General features: G+C 39.2%; 1 protein-coding gene across 1 annotated transcript; it reads right to left on the bottom strand.

Moving 5' to 3' along the window:
* Positions 1-1,033: 1,033 nt before the first annotated feature.
* Positions 1,034-13,973, bottom strand: ARG1 (arginase 1). The gene is made up of 8 exons (XM_052645964.1): positions 13,917-13,973; positions 8,788-8,860; positions 7,459-7,633; positions 5,241-5,400; positions 3,398-3,492; positions 1,802-1,906; positions 1,448-1,584; positions 1,034-1,200 (listed from the first exon to the last, which is right to left on the bottom strand). Exons 1-8 carry the CDS (start codon positions 13,971-13,973, stop codon positions 1,034-1,036), a joined length of 969 nt encoding a protein of 322 aa, XP_052501924.1.
* Between the last annotated feature and the right edge of the window lie 1,321 nt (positions 13,974-15,294).

Raw genomic sequence — 15,294 nt, 5'->3', positions numbered from 1 at the left:
GTTGTGTCTGACTCTTTGGAACCCCTTGGACTGTAGCCTGCCAGGCTTCTCTATCCATGGAATTCTCCAGGCAAGAATACTGGAGTGGGTTGTCATTCTCTTCTCCAGGGGCTCTTCCTGACCCAGGGATCAAAGCCAGGTCTCCTGTATTGCAGGCAGATTCTTTACCAACTGAAATAAGTGAAAGGTGGAGCATTTGGAAGCCACCGATAATTTTCAGTGAAATCGCAACCTAAATTAGCATATCTTAGAAACAAAAATATTTATTTCTTTCCTCTGTTTCCCAAAAGACTATCTGAATAGCAGCCATGCTTAACATGATATTAACCAATATCATGCTTGAGGTTTAAAAAAAGTGAAACATGGTCATCTAACATCAGTGAACTTAGAGATTGCCCAAACCCTATAATAATCCATTTTACAGATGAGGAAACCAGAGCAAAAGAGTTTAAATAACTTAACCAAGGTCTTACAGTGTTTTGGAGATAATAATTTCACAGTGGTTTTTAAAGTATTTATGGTAGTCTTAAGCAGGGTGTGTGTGTGTGTCAGTATCTGTGTGTTGCCTATATTTAGAAACTTGTATAGGGATGACAGAATCTTACAAAGAGATAGAGGAGAGCAGTTTCTAGGCATTACAGCTTTGAACAACATGGAAATATGGTCCCTTTTCAGGTTGGGTAGCTTTATCTCCTGGTATCAGGAGTCCCACTATACATGTGGGGGCTGATAAAAGTTTATTTTTAATGCCAGCAAATTTTTATTTCGATATGAATGTATGTCTCTCTAAGGATAAGTCTTCTGCCAAAATGGGAATATAAACTTTTTAATTTCACAAAAGTTAACATTTCCATATCTTGAATTTCACACCAAGAGGGAATAGATACAGTTTATACTAATTGTACTAATATTTACCAAGGCAAAAGATTTTCCTGAAAGACCAAATCTTTGGGACGGTAACTGTAACTTTAAACTATTAGATTTGCTAATTATGTCATTTAGCTGTGAGTTTTTTTATATGATGATTCCGTGTTTACTTTAGTGGTCTAAGGTAATCAATAGGTTTGTGGTTACCCTCTCGAGCAACCCCAAAGCAAGCCATGGTTATTGCTACTGTTGTGTTCACTGTTCGAGTCACTTCTTCTGGTGTCTTCCCCAGAGATGGATTCACTTCCATTATATCTAATCCTGAGAGTAAACCTGTAACAACAAATGGAAATAATGTAATTTATTTCATAGCTGACATTTATAATTTAGTACAGACTGACTTGAAGTATTATCCAGGAGTGCAAAGAGGTAGTAACAACTGGAAACATTTCAGTCATTGTATTATGCAGTGGGCATTCAGAAAGTGTCAAGTTGGGGCTTTGTTTTCAGATCAGGGAGGTATCAATATATATTGGCCAGATGTACACTTTCTCTTGTATTCACTCAGAGTTTTACTCACCTGTTTTGTAAATTTCTTCTGTGATGTAGAGACCTTCTCTGTAAGTCAGACCTCCCTGGACTGGTGTGCCAGTAGCTGGCGTGAAAGACGGGTCCAGTCCATCAACATCAAAGCTCAAATGAATTGGCCTTTTCTTTCTTTTAAAGGGTGGGAAAGGAATTCAGGTTAAAGTTGGTGGTTTAATATTTAGTAGAAAAATACAGTTCTCACTTTGTTTTACAAAAAGTAACAACGCTGTGAACTTTCATGATTATACTTGCAGGCTTTGTTAATAACTTACATTGACTAGTGTTAGTAGCAAGTCGTTTTAATAATATTTATGTTTATACACACACACACACAGAGGCATCATACCTTCCTAGTAGATAGCTGAATGTTTCTTCCATCACCTTGCCAATTCCCAGTTTATCCACTTCAGTCATTGAAAAGTATTTAATTCCCAGAGTTTTTAAAATATAGCTATGAAAGAGAAGATATTAAGATAATCTACAGTTTATAAGGAGGCTGACCCTCTTGTTGCCTTTTAGAGAAAAGATCAGTGTGGTAAGATTCAAAAATTATTTAGGGGGCTTTCCTCGTGGTCCGCTGGTTAATAATCCACCTTGCAACGCAGCAGACATGTGTTTGATCCCTGGTTTGAAAAGATATCACGTGCTGCAGAGTGACTAAGCTAGTGTGCCACAACTACACACTGGCACACCAGCGTTCCAGAGCCCATGAGCCATGACTACTGAGCCCGCACGCTGCAACTACTGAAGCCCCCATGCTCTAGAGCCCATGCCCCACAGCAATAGAAACCACATTGAGAAGCCCAAGCACCACAACAGAGTAGCCCCCACTCGCCGCAACTGGAGAAAGGCCACGTGCAGCAACGAAGACTCACCATAGCCAAAACATAAATCTTTAAAAATATATTACTCAGCCATTAAAAAGAATACATTTGAGCCAGTTCTAATGAGATGGATGAAACTGGAGCCGATTATACAGAGTAAAGTAAGCCAGAAAGAAAAACACCAATACAGTATACTAACACATATGTATGGAATTTAGAAAGATGGTAATGATGACCCTGTATGTGAGACAAACAAAGAGACACAGATGTATAGAATGGACTTTTGGACTCTGAGGGAGAGGGAGAGGGTGGGATGATTTGGGAGAATGGCACTGAAACATTTATAATATCATGTAAGAAACGAATCGCCAGTCTGTGTTCGATGCAGGATACAGGATGCTTGGGGCTGGTGCACGGGGATGATCCAGAGAGATGATATGGGGTGGGAGGTGGGAGGGGGGTTCAGGATTGGGAACTCAAGTACACCCGTGGCAGATTCATGTCAATGTATGGCAAAAACAATACAGTATTGTAAAGTAAAAATAAAAATTAAAAAAATAAATTAAAAAAAAATTTATATTTAAGTTTGGTGAACTGTATGTATATATCAATAATTTTTAAACAGCAAGTCAAGGTAAAAATCACCTAAATACATACATATATATCTATGTTGTTGCTGTTTAGTTCGTAAGTCTTGTCTGACTCTGCAACCCTATGAACTGTAGCCCACCAGGCTCCTCTGTCCACGGGATTTCCCAGGCAAGAATACTGCAGTAGGTTGCCATTTCCTTCTCCAGGGGATCTTCCCAACCCAGAAATCAGACCCACGTCTTCTGCATTGGCAGGCAGATTCTTTACCACTGAGCCACCCGGGAAGCTTATATATGTATATACATGTGTATATAGATACAGGTCTAGATACAGATGGGTTTCCTAGGTGGCTCAGCAATAAAGAATCCACCTGCTAATGCAGGAGACATAAGAGACAGGTTCGATCCCCGGGTTGGAAAGATCCCCTGGAGGAGGGTATGGCAACCCACTCCAGTATTCTTGACCAGCGCGCCTAACATGAGAAAGGACAAAAAAGGAAGGTAAACCACATCAAGGAGTAAACTTACTGTTCCCCAGGGTCCACATCTCTCAGACCAATATACACAATGTCTTTGGCAGATATGCAGGGAGCCAACCAGTGGAATCCTGGGACCTCGGGCATCTAGAATTGCAATGGTTCCATTGGGTTATATATGCTTCTCTTGAGCAAATCTTGCATTGAAAGCTAAGGACACATGTTAGATTGCATGTATCTTATATTCAGAACATAATATTCAAGGAAATCACTAAAATATAGTACAAAATTAGGAAGAGAATTTCTGTCCTCCTGTGCTACCCTTGGTTGCTTTGGCCTTACCCAGCCTCGCCTGGTAGCCCAGACCTAACCTGAACCATTTGTCAGCATTTACCTGCTCTACACTCCTTTTCCACTGGGCCCTGTTCTCCTGGAATTATTCTATAAAGAAATCAGTGTGCTTTCGTAGCTTCCTTCTTTTCTTCTCTTTCTCAAAAAAGACTTTATCCAGAGGATGGTTTAGAGTGGCTGTTGAAAATTTTCAATCAGACCTTTGGTTTGACTATGTCTTCAAATGTCCCAGAGCCTAGCTTGGCTGTTCTCATGAGCTAACAATGCATTTGCAGGTGTATAAACCAATCACGTTGCTCATCTGTTTGGAAAATATTGCTGCTGACATTTAACATAAGGAGGTTTGGATCCCCAAGTATCATCACATTGTCCAATTTACTACAATTATATCAGTAAAAATTGTTTTATTGGTAGCATATCAATACAGTGTTAAATCTTATTCTGAAGTTTCATCTTACATTTTTTAGAAAAGAAGTTTCCAGGGAGCAAGGAGATAGTTCTCCCTCTTGTGGTTTAGACATGTGCTTCTCATAGCAAAGATGTTAAAGAATAAGCCACCATAATCTGCATTTAAAATCTCCATGTTTGAAAAGGCCCTGTGTTGTGAAGGGGACACTTGGTTAGGATGAGAGGCTGTGGGTTGTGTAACAGAAAGAGGAGGCACCAGGAGCAGAGTTATGGTCCTTGCCTTTCTCCACATTTGGTGTGTGTGTGTTACTCTGAACCTTGCTCACTTGGTCATAAAGGATGCCTCTCTGCCCCACCGAAGAATCAAAAGGATGGGGACGCTGAGGACTAAGGGCTCTTGCCCACCCAGCGAGGAGCAAGCACACCGTCTGTGGCCTCCCTCCCTCCACAGTCACCCACTAGTCTGCCTCGCCCCCCGACCTTGTGCTGCCTGCGCTTTCTAGAAGGATTATGTATCTGAGACAGCAGGCTGTGCCCTGAACCCTGTCCCCTCTGTCACCAACCCTTAGAACTTCTTCACTTAAGGTCTTCATCTCTCTAAATCTAAAGATGTAAGGGGCCAAATCTCATGCTCAGATGACTGTAGGAACAGAGACAGCACCCCCGGAAGAAGTCTGGAGAGCACCGTGGTCCTGGGAACACAGGCCTTGCCAAGAATTCATACTGCTTTAGGGGAAGGCTCTAAACTGTAAGCAACCATATTCTCCACTTAGGAGTGGAGAATTGTGTTCCACCTTTCTGAGAGCAGAGAATCTGCATAAACTATTTGGAATTCTGAGAGGAAAAAAAAAATAATCAAAAGGGAAGCTACTCCTGAAGTCAGTTTGCAAACTATTAAAAACGTAGAGATACAGAGTCTAACTCTGTATCTGAGTCTAACTCTGTCCACCTCCCCCCGCCCACCCCTCCCCGCCCCCATCACCACCCCCCACCCCCACCATTGCTTATCGGCTGCTGAAAAAATGGTTTGAAAATTAATCAAGAATAAAATGGCACAGGGGTTCTTACTTCCTTTCGGCTTCTGAACTTCTGCTGAAGATAATTCTTTTGTAACAAAATACCAACCAGCTGTTTACCTTTTCCTTTAGTTCCTTCACAAGGAAAGACACAGGTTGTCCATGCAAGTTCCCACTTGCGGTTGTCAGTGGAGTGTTGATGTCAGTGTGAGCATCCACCCAAATGACACAGAGATCTGGGTGGACCCTGGCATGGCCAGAGATGCTACCAATCGCCAAACTTTAAAGGAAAAGAAGTTTGTGTGAACATCAAGTTTGCAGTTACCAGCATGTTTATCATATCATTTACACAATATTCCTGCCTGATTTTCCTTTAAGTCAAAGTGGCTAATATTTCTGAGAGATTTTAAACTGAAGATCCCAATTAAACAATCACAATAGAGAAAGTATACATAACACAATATTTACTAACAAGTTATATTTATTCACTGTAATGGCGTTACTAAAAAAAACTTTCATTTTTCTTCAAAACCACCTTCTAATAAAATTGCAAATTCTAGTTTCACTAAAAATTAAATGTGTGAAAAGACAGTAGCCACACAAGAAGTTTTTCAGCATGAGATATCACTCAGTTCTCAGGGTTAAAACAGGCTCATTTTCTGTACTCTCATCTCTCTTGGTAAATACTTAATTCTCCCAAGTGAATTATGACAGAGTCCTCCCATTTTTCTTAAAATCCAATTATTTTACAATTGGGGAACATCACTCAAAACCCTAACATCTACTTCAGCCAGTGTATCCTGGACGCTCACTCTATTCAACATTCAGATCCTCTGCTGGAACTTTCGAGTCTCCTGCTATGTATTTAAGGATTCATTCTTAGGCGGGTCCAGAACCCTCAAAATCCATCTCAAACACTCCAAGCTCCAGAAAACTTGCCAGAATGGCAAAGCTAAGTAGTATCTTACACAAAAGTTAAAAGACCAGGATTTGCCATACAATGTCTGCACTCTCCCACTTGTGAATGCTCAGGAACCCTCCAGAGAACCGTGAACTTTCAGACGCAGTCCTTGGGGTTCAGGTATTGATGATTCAGCATGCTGTTTGTCTTTCCCTTCAGGTTTGTTTTCCTTCGTCCATGTGCCACTCTTAAAATTCCCACTTACAAATTTTTTTACTTAAAGAGAGCTCCGGTTGCTCAATGTGAGTTTTGTCGCAGAAGTCTTGAAAACACTTTGGCTTTCAAGGAAAATATGGGGGGGGCTGAAGTAATTGACTCCTGCATTAAGAAGCATTGTAATCTTTGTACTTTTGATCTAATTGTACTTCTGATTGCATCTCCTGGATTCCTTGAGAGTAAACATGGGAAGACTCACGCACAAACATTATCTTTGCCACATTATTCATAATGGTGAAATTTGAAAATAACCTGAATATCTGACAACGTGGATATATATATATATACACACACATACATATATATATAGAGAGAGATCATACCTAGATGAAATATCAAGCAACAGTAAAAAATTATGTTCGTGTGTATTGTGAGGCATTAATAACATAAGGAAATCTGTAGTGTAGATGAAGAACAAAACAGGATAACACATACAATTGTTCAAATTATATACAAGGGAAAAATTATGGCAGGAAGGAAATATAACAGATTTTCAAAATTCTAATAGAAATGGTTTTTAGAGAACTACAATTGCCACTGTTTTTTTCTTTTATATATGCATGCGACTCTTTGCGACCCGTGGACTGTAGCCCACCAAGCTCCTCCGTCCATGGGATTCTCCAGGCAAGAATACTGGAGTAGGTTGCCATTTCCTTCTCCAGGGGATCTTCCCGACCCAGGGATCGAACCCAGGTCTCCCACATTGGATGAAGACGCTTTAACCTCTGCGCCACCAGGGAAGCCCCAGTGCATGTGTATTTCAAAAATTTGGTAATTATTACTTTGATAGTGGGAAACACATGCTTTAATTGTTGACATAAATAAGTTATTTCTATTATCACTAATCAAGTACAATAGGCTGACTTAATTTCCTCAGTACTTACTTATTTAGGAATGTAAGCTTGAATATTTTGCTGAAATCCATTCACATACCATGTATTTTCTGTTGTCATAGAAAAAGCTCATAACAGACTTCAAATAGAGGGAAGTTTTTGTTTCCAAAATAAAGTAGTAATCAATAAAATTAAACAAGGCAGAAAATGTGGTATAAAGTATTGACCAACACTTTCCTTTCCTATTTTCTCTCTTCTCATGGTTTTGGTTATACTTCCTTCACCGTATTTATACCAGACTCCCATAGAGATAAACATTAAAAAAGACCTGTGGTCTCCGCCCAGGACAAGGCTGATCCTTCCAGTCTTCTTGACTTCCGCCACCACATCAGCCAGCTTTTCATTTGCTTTTCCCACACACCTTGGATTCTTCACCCTTTGAAAGGGACTGTCATCAAGGTTATCGGCAAAGGACAGGTCCCCGTAATCTTTCACATCACACTCTATAATTAAAAGTTTTAGGTTACTAAAGGAGATTATAAAACAGACTATAGGATGATTCCAACTTTACCAAATAGCTGTTATTTGGAAAAAAGAACCCGGAATGGCTATAAAACCTAGTGAAAGTAAAAACCATATGCACTATTACCTGACATCATCATCCCAACCTCACTGCACACCAGTGCCTGCTGTATCCTGGGTTCTACACCGCTGTCTGCTATACACTGGGTTCTCTGCAAATTCTTCTTGACTCAAGTCAGTTAGGCTAGCCATGAAAATGTAACTGATAAGCTGGTTTGGCCTTGACACATGGCGACACTGTCTTGGGTTCTGTTTGTGTGCTGTTCACTTTTCTATGATAAGTTTGTTTTGTGTAGGTAATAAAAGGTTGTTTTTTAAAAATATATTTATACATACATACATCTATATATATATATATATATATATATGGCTTCCCAGGTGGCTCAGTAGTGAAACGTCCACCTGCCAAGTAGAAGACCTGGCTTTGATCCCTGGGTTGGGAAGATCCCCTGGAGAAGGAAATGACAACCCCTTCCAGTATTCTTGCCTGGAGAATCACATGGACAGAGGAACCTGACCAGCTTCAGTCCAGGGGGTCACAAAAGAGTTGGACACAACTTAGCAACTGAAGAGCAACAATATATATTTATGCCCAGAAAAAAAAGACACTGATATTTTCTCAACTTCCTTACACTATATTAAGAGCCCTTGGTTTTATCCCAAGCTGTTATCCAACCGAAGCCACTCAGCTTCCTACTCTGCCTGCCCATTGTACCTGCCTCGTAATGAGATTGTCTGAATTAAATAAGAATATATGATTAGCTTAATGCTTCCATGAGGTCAGGAAATAAAGGCTCTATTTTTATACTTTTTAAATAAAGAAATTACAGGTAATCTAAAGATTCTAAAGACCTAGACTATTTAGTAGAGGGTTGAGAGGTACAAACTATTACAAATAAAATAAGCTACAAGGATATAATGTACAACATAGGAAATACAGCCAACATTTTACAATAACTGTAAATGGAGTATAACCTTTAAAACTATGAATCACTATATTGTATAAATATGTAACATATAATATTGTACATCAACTATACTTTAATAAAAAAAAATTGATTAAGTAAACAGTTACCTAGTTCTTTAAGTTTCTCAAGCAGACCAGCCTTTCTCAGTACTGTAGGGCCTTCTTCCACCCCTCCTCGTGGCTGAACAATGAAAACATAGAGTAATTTAGACATTATCATATCATCAAACCCCCACAATAGAAACCTTTTTCATTAATCAGTTGAAGAGTAACTATCACTTTTTGAGTACCTACAGGGTCAGGAATTTACATGATCTCACTGTCATCACAGCGAGGTAGATTGAATTATTCCTATGTCAAATATGAAAATATAGAATCAAAAAGGTTATATAACTTTCCTACAGGCACACAGCGAACAAGTGGCAGAGCCTTAGTTCACATCCAGGTGGTTTGGATCCCAAAACTTGCAGGTTCTCTTCTCCATCACATTATGTTACCAACACAGTGGACACAGTTTGTACAAAAGCACTCTGAGAGATAGAGATACAATGATCCAAAAGAGAGGGCTTTTGTGTTTGAGTGACTCACAAGTGAATAGGGGATTTGGATATTTATTAATAATTCCAATTATAATACTTAGAGATTTGCATCAACACAGTTACAAGATATTGTAACCACAAAAACAGGATGTTCCTAACCCTGTCAGGGGTGGAGAAGTTTCAGAGAAGTCTGCAGGGAACAGGCTGACACTTCTGCTGAGTCCTGCAACATGAGTAGGTCATTCAGGAAAATAGATGGGGTGACGAAGAAACTTTGCAAACCTGGAGAACAGCTTGAGTCAAAACATAAGGTGAATAAAAAGAGCGTGACATCAGACAGACCTACGTGCAGGTCCGCATGGTAGTAAGTTAGGGCTCTTGCGGAGAAAGGAGGCAGCAGGGAAAATCATCACTTGGGAGATGAACTCACAAAGACCAACCCACTATTTCAAGTTTTGACCTGTTTAAGCATGGTTGGCACAATTCTACCTTTGCTCTTTTTACACTGGGGAAGCTACCACGCTTCTTCCTTGCAGTAAGTCTTCTCCAGCCTCCTGGCAGATAAGCCATCTAAAGAAATAGTTCTTTTATGTGTCTCTCTGATTCCAATTTCCAACAAGGCTTTTCAATAGAGAAAGTTACTCTGCGCTGTTAGGTGGGAGTGAAAAAGTGAAAGTGTTAGTCACTCAGTCGTGTCCCACACTTTGCGACCTCATGGACTATAGCCCACCAGGCTCCTCTGTCCACGAAATTCTCCAGGCCAGAATATTGGAGAGGGGCTGTCCTTCTGGATTCCCTTCTCCAGGGGATCTTCCCAAACCATGAATGCACCCTTGCCTCTTAGGCCTCCTGCGCCTCACCACTAGTGCCGCCTGGGTAGCCTGCCATCATGCGGGAAGATGTGCCAACAGACACCTGTGCCTATCCTCAGGGTTGCACTGTGGCACCAAACTAAGAGGAAATTCCTCCCACCTCAAATACCAGATGACTTGCCCTGACTACCAGGCAAATCCTCCATGTCAAGTTCCTGTCCCTGGCAGCAAGGGACTCCCCCCCAACACCATGCTCAGCCAGACATATTTGCTCCTTCACTTCACTGCCTTTTTTTTTTTTTTTTGGCTTAATATATATATTTTATTGAAGTGTAGTTGACTTAACAGTGCTTCAGGTTCACAGCAAAGTGATTCAGTTATACATATACACAAATATTATTTTTGAAATTTTCCATTATAGGTTATTACAAGATATTGACTATAGTTCCCTGTGCTATACAGTAAACCTTTGTTGCTTATTGCATATCTATTTTTTATTAGAAATCTAGCATTCTATTCATATTAAGTCAAACAAGTGGAATCAAAATGTTATAAATTTTTTAGTTAGGCTACAATTTGTAAGTTTTCTGATATATATTATACATACTATTTACAAGTATACAAAAACTCTGCCTGATAAAGGCTTGAGAAAGAAAAAAGAGATGGAGAAATTGGAAAACAAACTAAATGAAATGAGAGCACTGAATATGAAATAGAAAAAGTGAAATGAGCTAGATAAAAGATCATCATATAGTCTAGTTGTTTTTAAATATGGCTGCTCATTGGAAACATATCTGGAGCTTTGGAGAAAAAAAAATACCTGGACATTTGTATTTTTCAAAAAAATTTCAAGATAATTCTGATACACTTCTGTATTTTAAAGTGATTACATGTTTTCCTATTAAATGGTAGTTTTGATGATATAGACTTCTATTATTTGTCCAATGACAAATCATAGTATAATGTACTAAGTGAGTAACAGGTGCATAATCAGAATAGTAAAAGATGCTTATCAGTTTTCACAATCAATAGCCAGACAGAAAATAAAAGATAATTACAACCGCAAGCCATAATAGGACTGCCTTTTTTTATGACTCCCGCCTTTACGCCCTCAACAAGTAGGTACAATTTCTTATTCTTTAAACTCCAATACAGTGCTACTTGGCTGAAATTTTGCCTTGATTTTGAGTTATTTGTCATTGTTTTCTCTCCTTTATTAGATTTCTGTCCAATTTTCTCTACACTTCCAGCACTGTATTTTTTAGTATACAGCTGACACTTAGTAGATGTTCAAAAATTGTCAGTTTCATAAAACTCCCTGACTTTTGCCCTCTCCCTTTCAAATTTTGAAACAAGTCTTAAATACTCCTGACAAATAAACTTATTTACAAAACAAAATAGGCTGACAAACATAGAAAGCAAACTTATGGCTACCAAAGGGGAGATAGAGATGAGGGGATGAATTAGGAGTTTGGGATTAAAATATGCACACTATTATATACAAAATAGATAACCAAAGAGGACCTACTGTAGGGCACAGAGAACTATATTCAATATCTTGTAATAACCTTCAGTGGAAAAAAATTAAAATTATATATATATATATAACTAAATCAAAAATAAGACCACTCTGAACTTTCAGAATTATTTAAGAAAAAAAAGAAGAAATCTTATACAACCCCTTAACTGATACTAAAATTACTCCTCCGGATTTGTATAGGATTGACCAGAACAACCTCCCCTCCCCCACACAGATGCTCAAGTGCCTTACATGAAATGACAGTAAAGACATTCCCACAGATATGGAGGGCTGGCTGTATATTTACAATAGCACAGTTGTTCAGCTTCCCAGAGTGACACTTTCTAGCTTTTATCCTCTATCTGATTTAAAATGCTTCTCATGTTTGGTCTTTCCTCATTGTTCTTTGTTAGCACTGCTGACTTTGAGACTAGGCTCCAATCCCTAATTGACCACAACACCAAGATCCGCTGTAGAACTAAAGATGTAACAGCTCAGGTCAGGAGCACAGGCTTTGGTATCAGTGTCTGGAATTACACAGTCAAAGCGGCGTGACCTTGAACACATTGCCGTAGCCCTCTGAGCCTTAGCTAACACAATGGGACAATAGATACATAATACGTACTTCATTTTCGGTCCCCACCCCCTCCCCTCAACCACTGCCCTGCAAGGGCGTGGGGCTGAGGATGGAGTTCTTTCTCAGACTCAACCTTCTAGTCATCTGCCCTTTAATCCTCTCCTTTGCTTGTTTATCCAAATTTTACGTCCCTTGACTGAAGACAGAAATTTACATGTTGGCTGATTTTTCCCTTCTATGCTATGGCGTAGAGTAGAAAAATCTCTTAAGACAATAACTTCATTCTTGTGTGTGTGTTGGGGGGGGGGGGGGGGGCGGGGTCGGAAGTGTCTTACTCTTGCATGGCGCCATGTTTTAATAAGGAGGGGCTGTAGAGGCGGGAGGAAGAATCATGGAGAAAGGAAAATGCACCAGGCTATGTTTCAAAATGTTATCCCCTAGAGGGGCTGTTATCATCAGCACGTGGCCTTCTGCTGGGGTCCAGGGATCAGAGCATGTTCTAGCCATTTCCTCCCTCCCTCTCTCCCTTTCTTTCTTCCTTTCTCCCTCTCCCCCCCCCCCCCCTCTTTTCTTTTTCTTTTTTAATCAGTTATTTTATTGTGATTTTTGTTAGAACCTGTCATTATAGGTGAGCACATTGTGGAATTTGCAATTAAGCCCAGCATTACAAGAAATACCTCTTTGTCAGCAAAACTTCCCTGTGTTTTGGGAGAGAACTTTGAAAGATTTCCAAGGGAAGTGAAGCAGTTTTGACTGACATTTCAAATGCAGTTTGCATCTCTAACCTCTGACCTGTCCCAATTTGTTTTGTAATAAAAAAAAAAGTCACAGAGTGCAAAGCAAGAGTTCAGAACTAAGAGAAGCAATACACTGCTCAGTTGGGCAAACAGAAAGTTCTAAGAAACCCGAGAAACCTCATTTAAAACAACCACAACCTCAAAAAAATCTGCATGGTGAGTTTTAATTCACACTTTATCTTATTTGCTTTTGTTTCATTCTTCCCCCACCCCTTTAGCACAGACACTTGGAGGAGCTGAAGATATCTGTAATCTCATTAGATTTACCAGAATGAGTGTGCCTGGGCAAGAAAAAAAAAAAAAAAGACAGTATATTAAGTGTTGCTTGCATGTTTTAGAACTTGGGAGTTTGATAAATCCAATAGTCTTTTCAATGTGATCAATCTGTAGGTGGGTTTCCTTTTCCGCTTTTCTTTTTTCATCCCTCAAAAAGAGGTACACAAAGAACTCCACCTAACCCATGAATCAACACTTTTATAGAATCATTAAAGCTCTAAAATAATATAAATAACTCAAAATGTTAATAAATTAATAATATTTAGTTTATTCACATTTTTAAAATTTACCACCCATCTATGAATTTTTCTAGGTATTAATTACATAACTAAAAAATAAAATTCTATCTCCTTCTACATATACGCAGTAACACCAATAGCGATAAGAGCATGGGAATCTAAATGAGTAGCTACAAGGCAGAAATAGTCTATTTCCACTCAAATAAAATTATTTTCTCAAAAAATGAGGAGAAGTTCGGCAGATTTAAATAAAACTGGCTGTGGCTGGGATTAGGTGTTATAGTTATAAATCTAATGTTATAAGTGGATATGTGACCATAATTATACAATGATGTAAAATGATGAAAAGACTTTAACATAAATTTCAGGTCAGGTTGTATCAGGCTGTTTAACTAACCAGACAGTAACACCTTACTAATTTTGAGATTTGTAACTTTTCTCATAAACTGCAATTATTCAAAGCCAGGTTTTGACTCACCTGGCCCTTTGAGAAAGGAGCTCCAATGACCCCTATGGACTGTGGCTTGGAACTCATGCTCCAACACTGCTCACCGCGGCACCCGAGGTCTCCAGGCAGTCGTCACTCTCTGCAACTCTCAGTGGCGGAGGGCACATATTTTTTTCTATTTATAATTGAGTTGAATCTGTTTACTCTAATGAGGAAGAGTGGCTCCACCTACTGAACCAAAGCAACAGTCAAGTGAAGTCCAGCACATTCATACTTGGAATAACTGAGTCCTCCTGAATCTAGGTCTCTAATTAATTGAGGTCATTCATGGAGCCAGTTCACACCCAGCTCACAAAGGCACCTGGTAACATTAATCTTTCCTAATCACAACCATGATTTCTTAATCATAGTCATCTTTTCCGATCATAATTAATTATAACCACAGAAGAAGTGCCGTAGTTCTAGCTGTGCAAACTCAGAGCATGGTACTTACCTCTTTCAGGCTTTACATCTGCCTGTGTCAAAAAACCGGGGACTGGCAAGATGGAGTCTCACATCTTTTCCAGCCCGACAACTCTGAATTCAGTTTTCACTCTAGGATTAATGGTTAATCTACAAGACACACCTTACACACTAGAGGGGTAGGTCTCAGGGAAGGCATATGACTTCCCTTTCTGATTATTAATTAAAGAAAAAATTAATTGCCTGATTAATAACCAGAAGTGTTACCATACTAATTTTGAAATAGCATATGTCTGTTGTGCTCAGTTGTGTCCAACTTTTTGTGACCCCATGGACTGTAACCTGCCAGACTCCTCTGTTCATGGAATTCTCCAGGCAAGGGATCTTCCTGACCCGGGGATCAAACTCGTGTCTCTTGCATCTCCCGCACTGGTAGGTGGATTCTTTGCCACTAGTGCCACCTGGAAAGCCCCATGATATGCGTGGGGAAATAACAATTATTGGACTCAATATCAAAATAAAATGTAGATGTAAAAACAGTCATGATTGAATTTTTATTGTATGTCAGATGCTGTTTTGTTTTATATTATCTCATTTAATCCTCATATGAATTGTATGAGCTGTTTCATTATTTGTTATTTTACTGATGAAGAAACTAAACCTCAGAGAGGTTGCCAAATGGCACACAATGGAAAAGCCATGACTCAGTCATAGCAATTCTGGACCCATCTAATTACTGGCCTTTACATTCTAAACACAGATGAAGCGTCAGCTATGTGTGTCAGGCCACTGTGCCCTGGGAATATTATCACAAATGTATGGAATTAGAGGAAATGCACCCTAAAAATTCTTCCAATTTTAAAATGACACAGTTATAATTTTAAAGGAATATTCATTTAGTAGGAACTAATTTCTTTCTCTTATTGGTAAGATAGAAGGTTGTACT

The sequence above is a fragment of the Budorcas taxicolor genome, chromosome 9, assembly GCF_023091745.1.
Source record: "Budorcas taxicolor isolate Tak-1 chromosome 9, Takin1.1, whole genome shotgun sequence".
Lineage (NCBI taxonomy): Eukaryota > Metazoa > Chordata > Mammalia > Artiodactyla > Bovidae > Budorcas > Budorcas taxicolor.
Note: the sequence above shows the minus strand (reverse complement) of the source record. Positions and strands in the feature narration are given on the sequence as shown.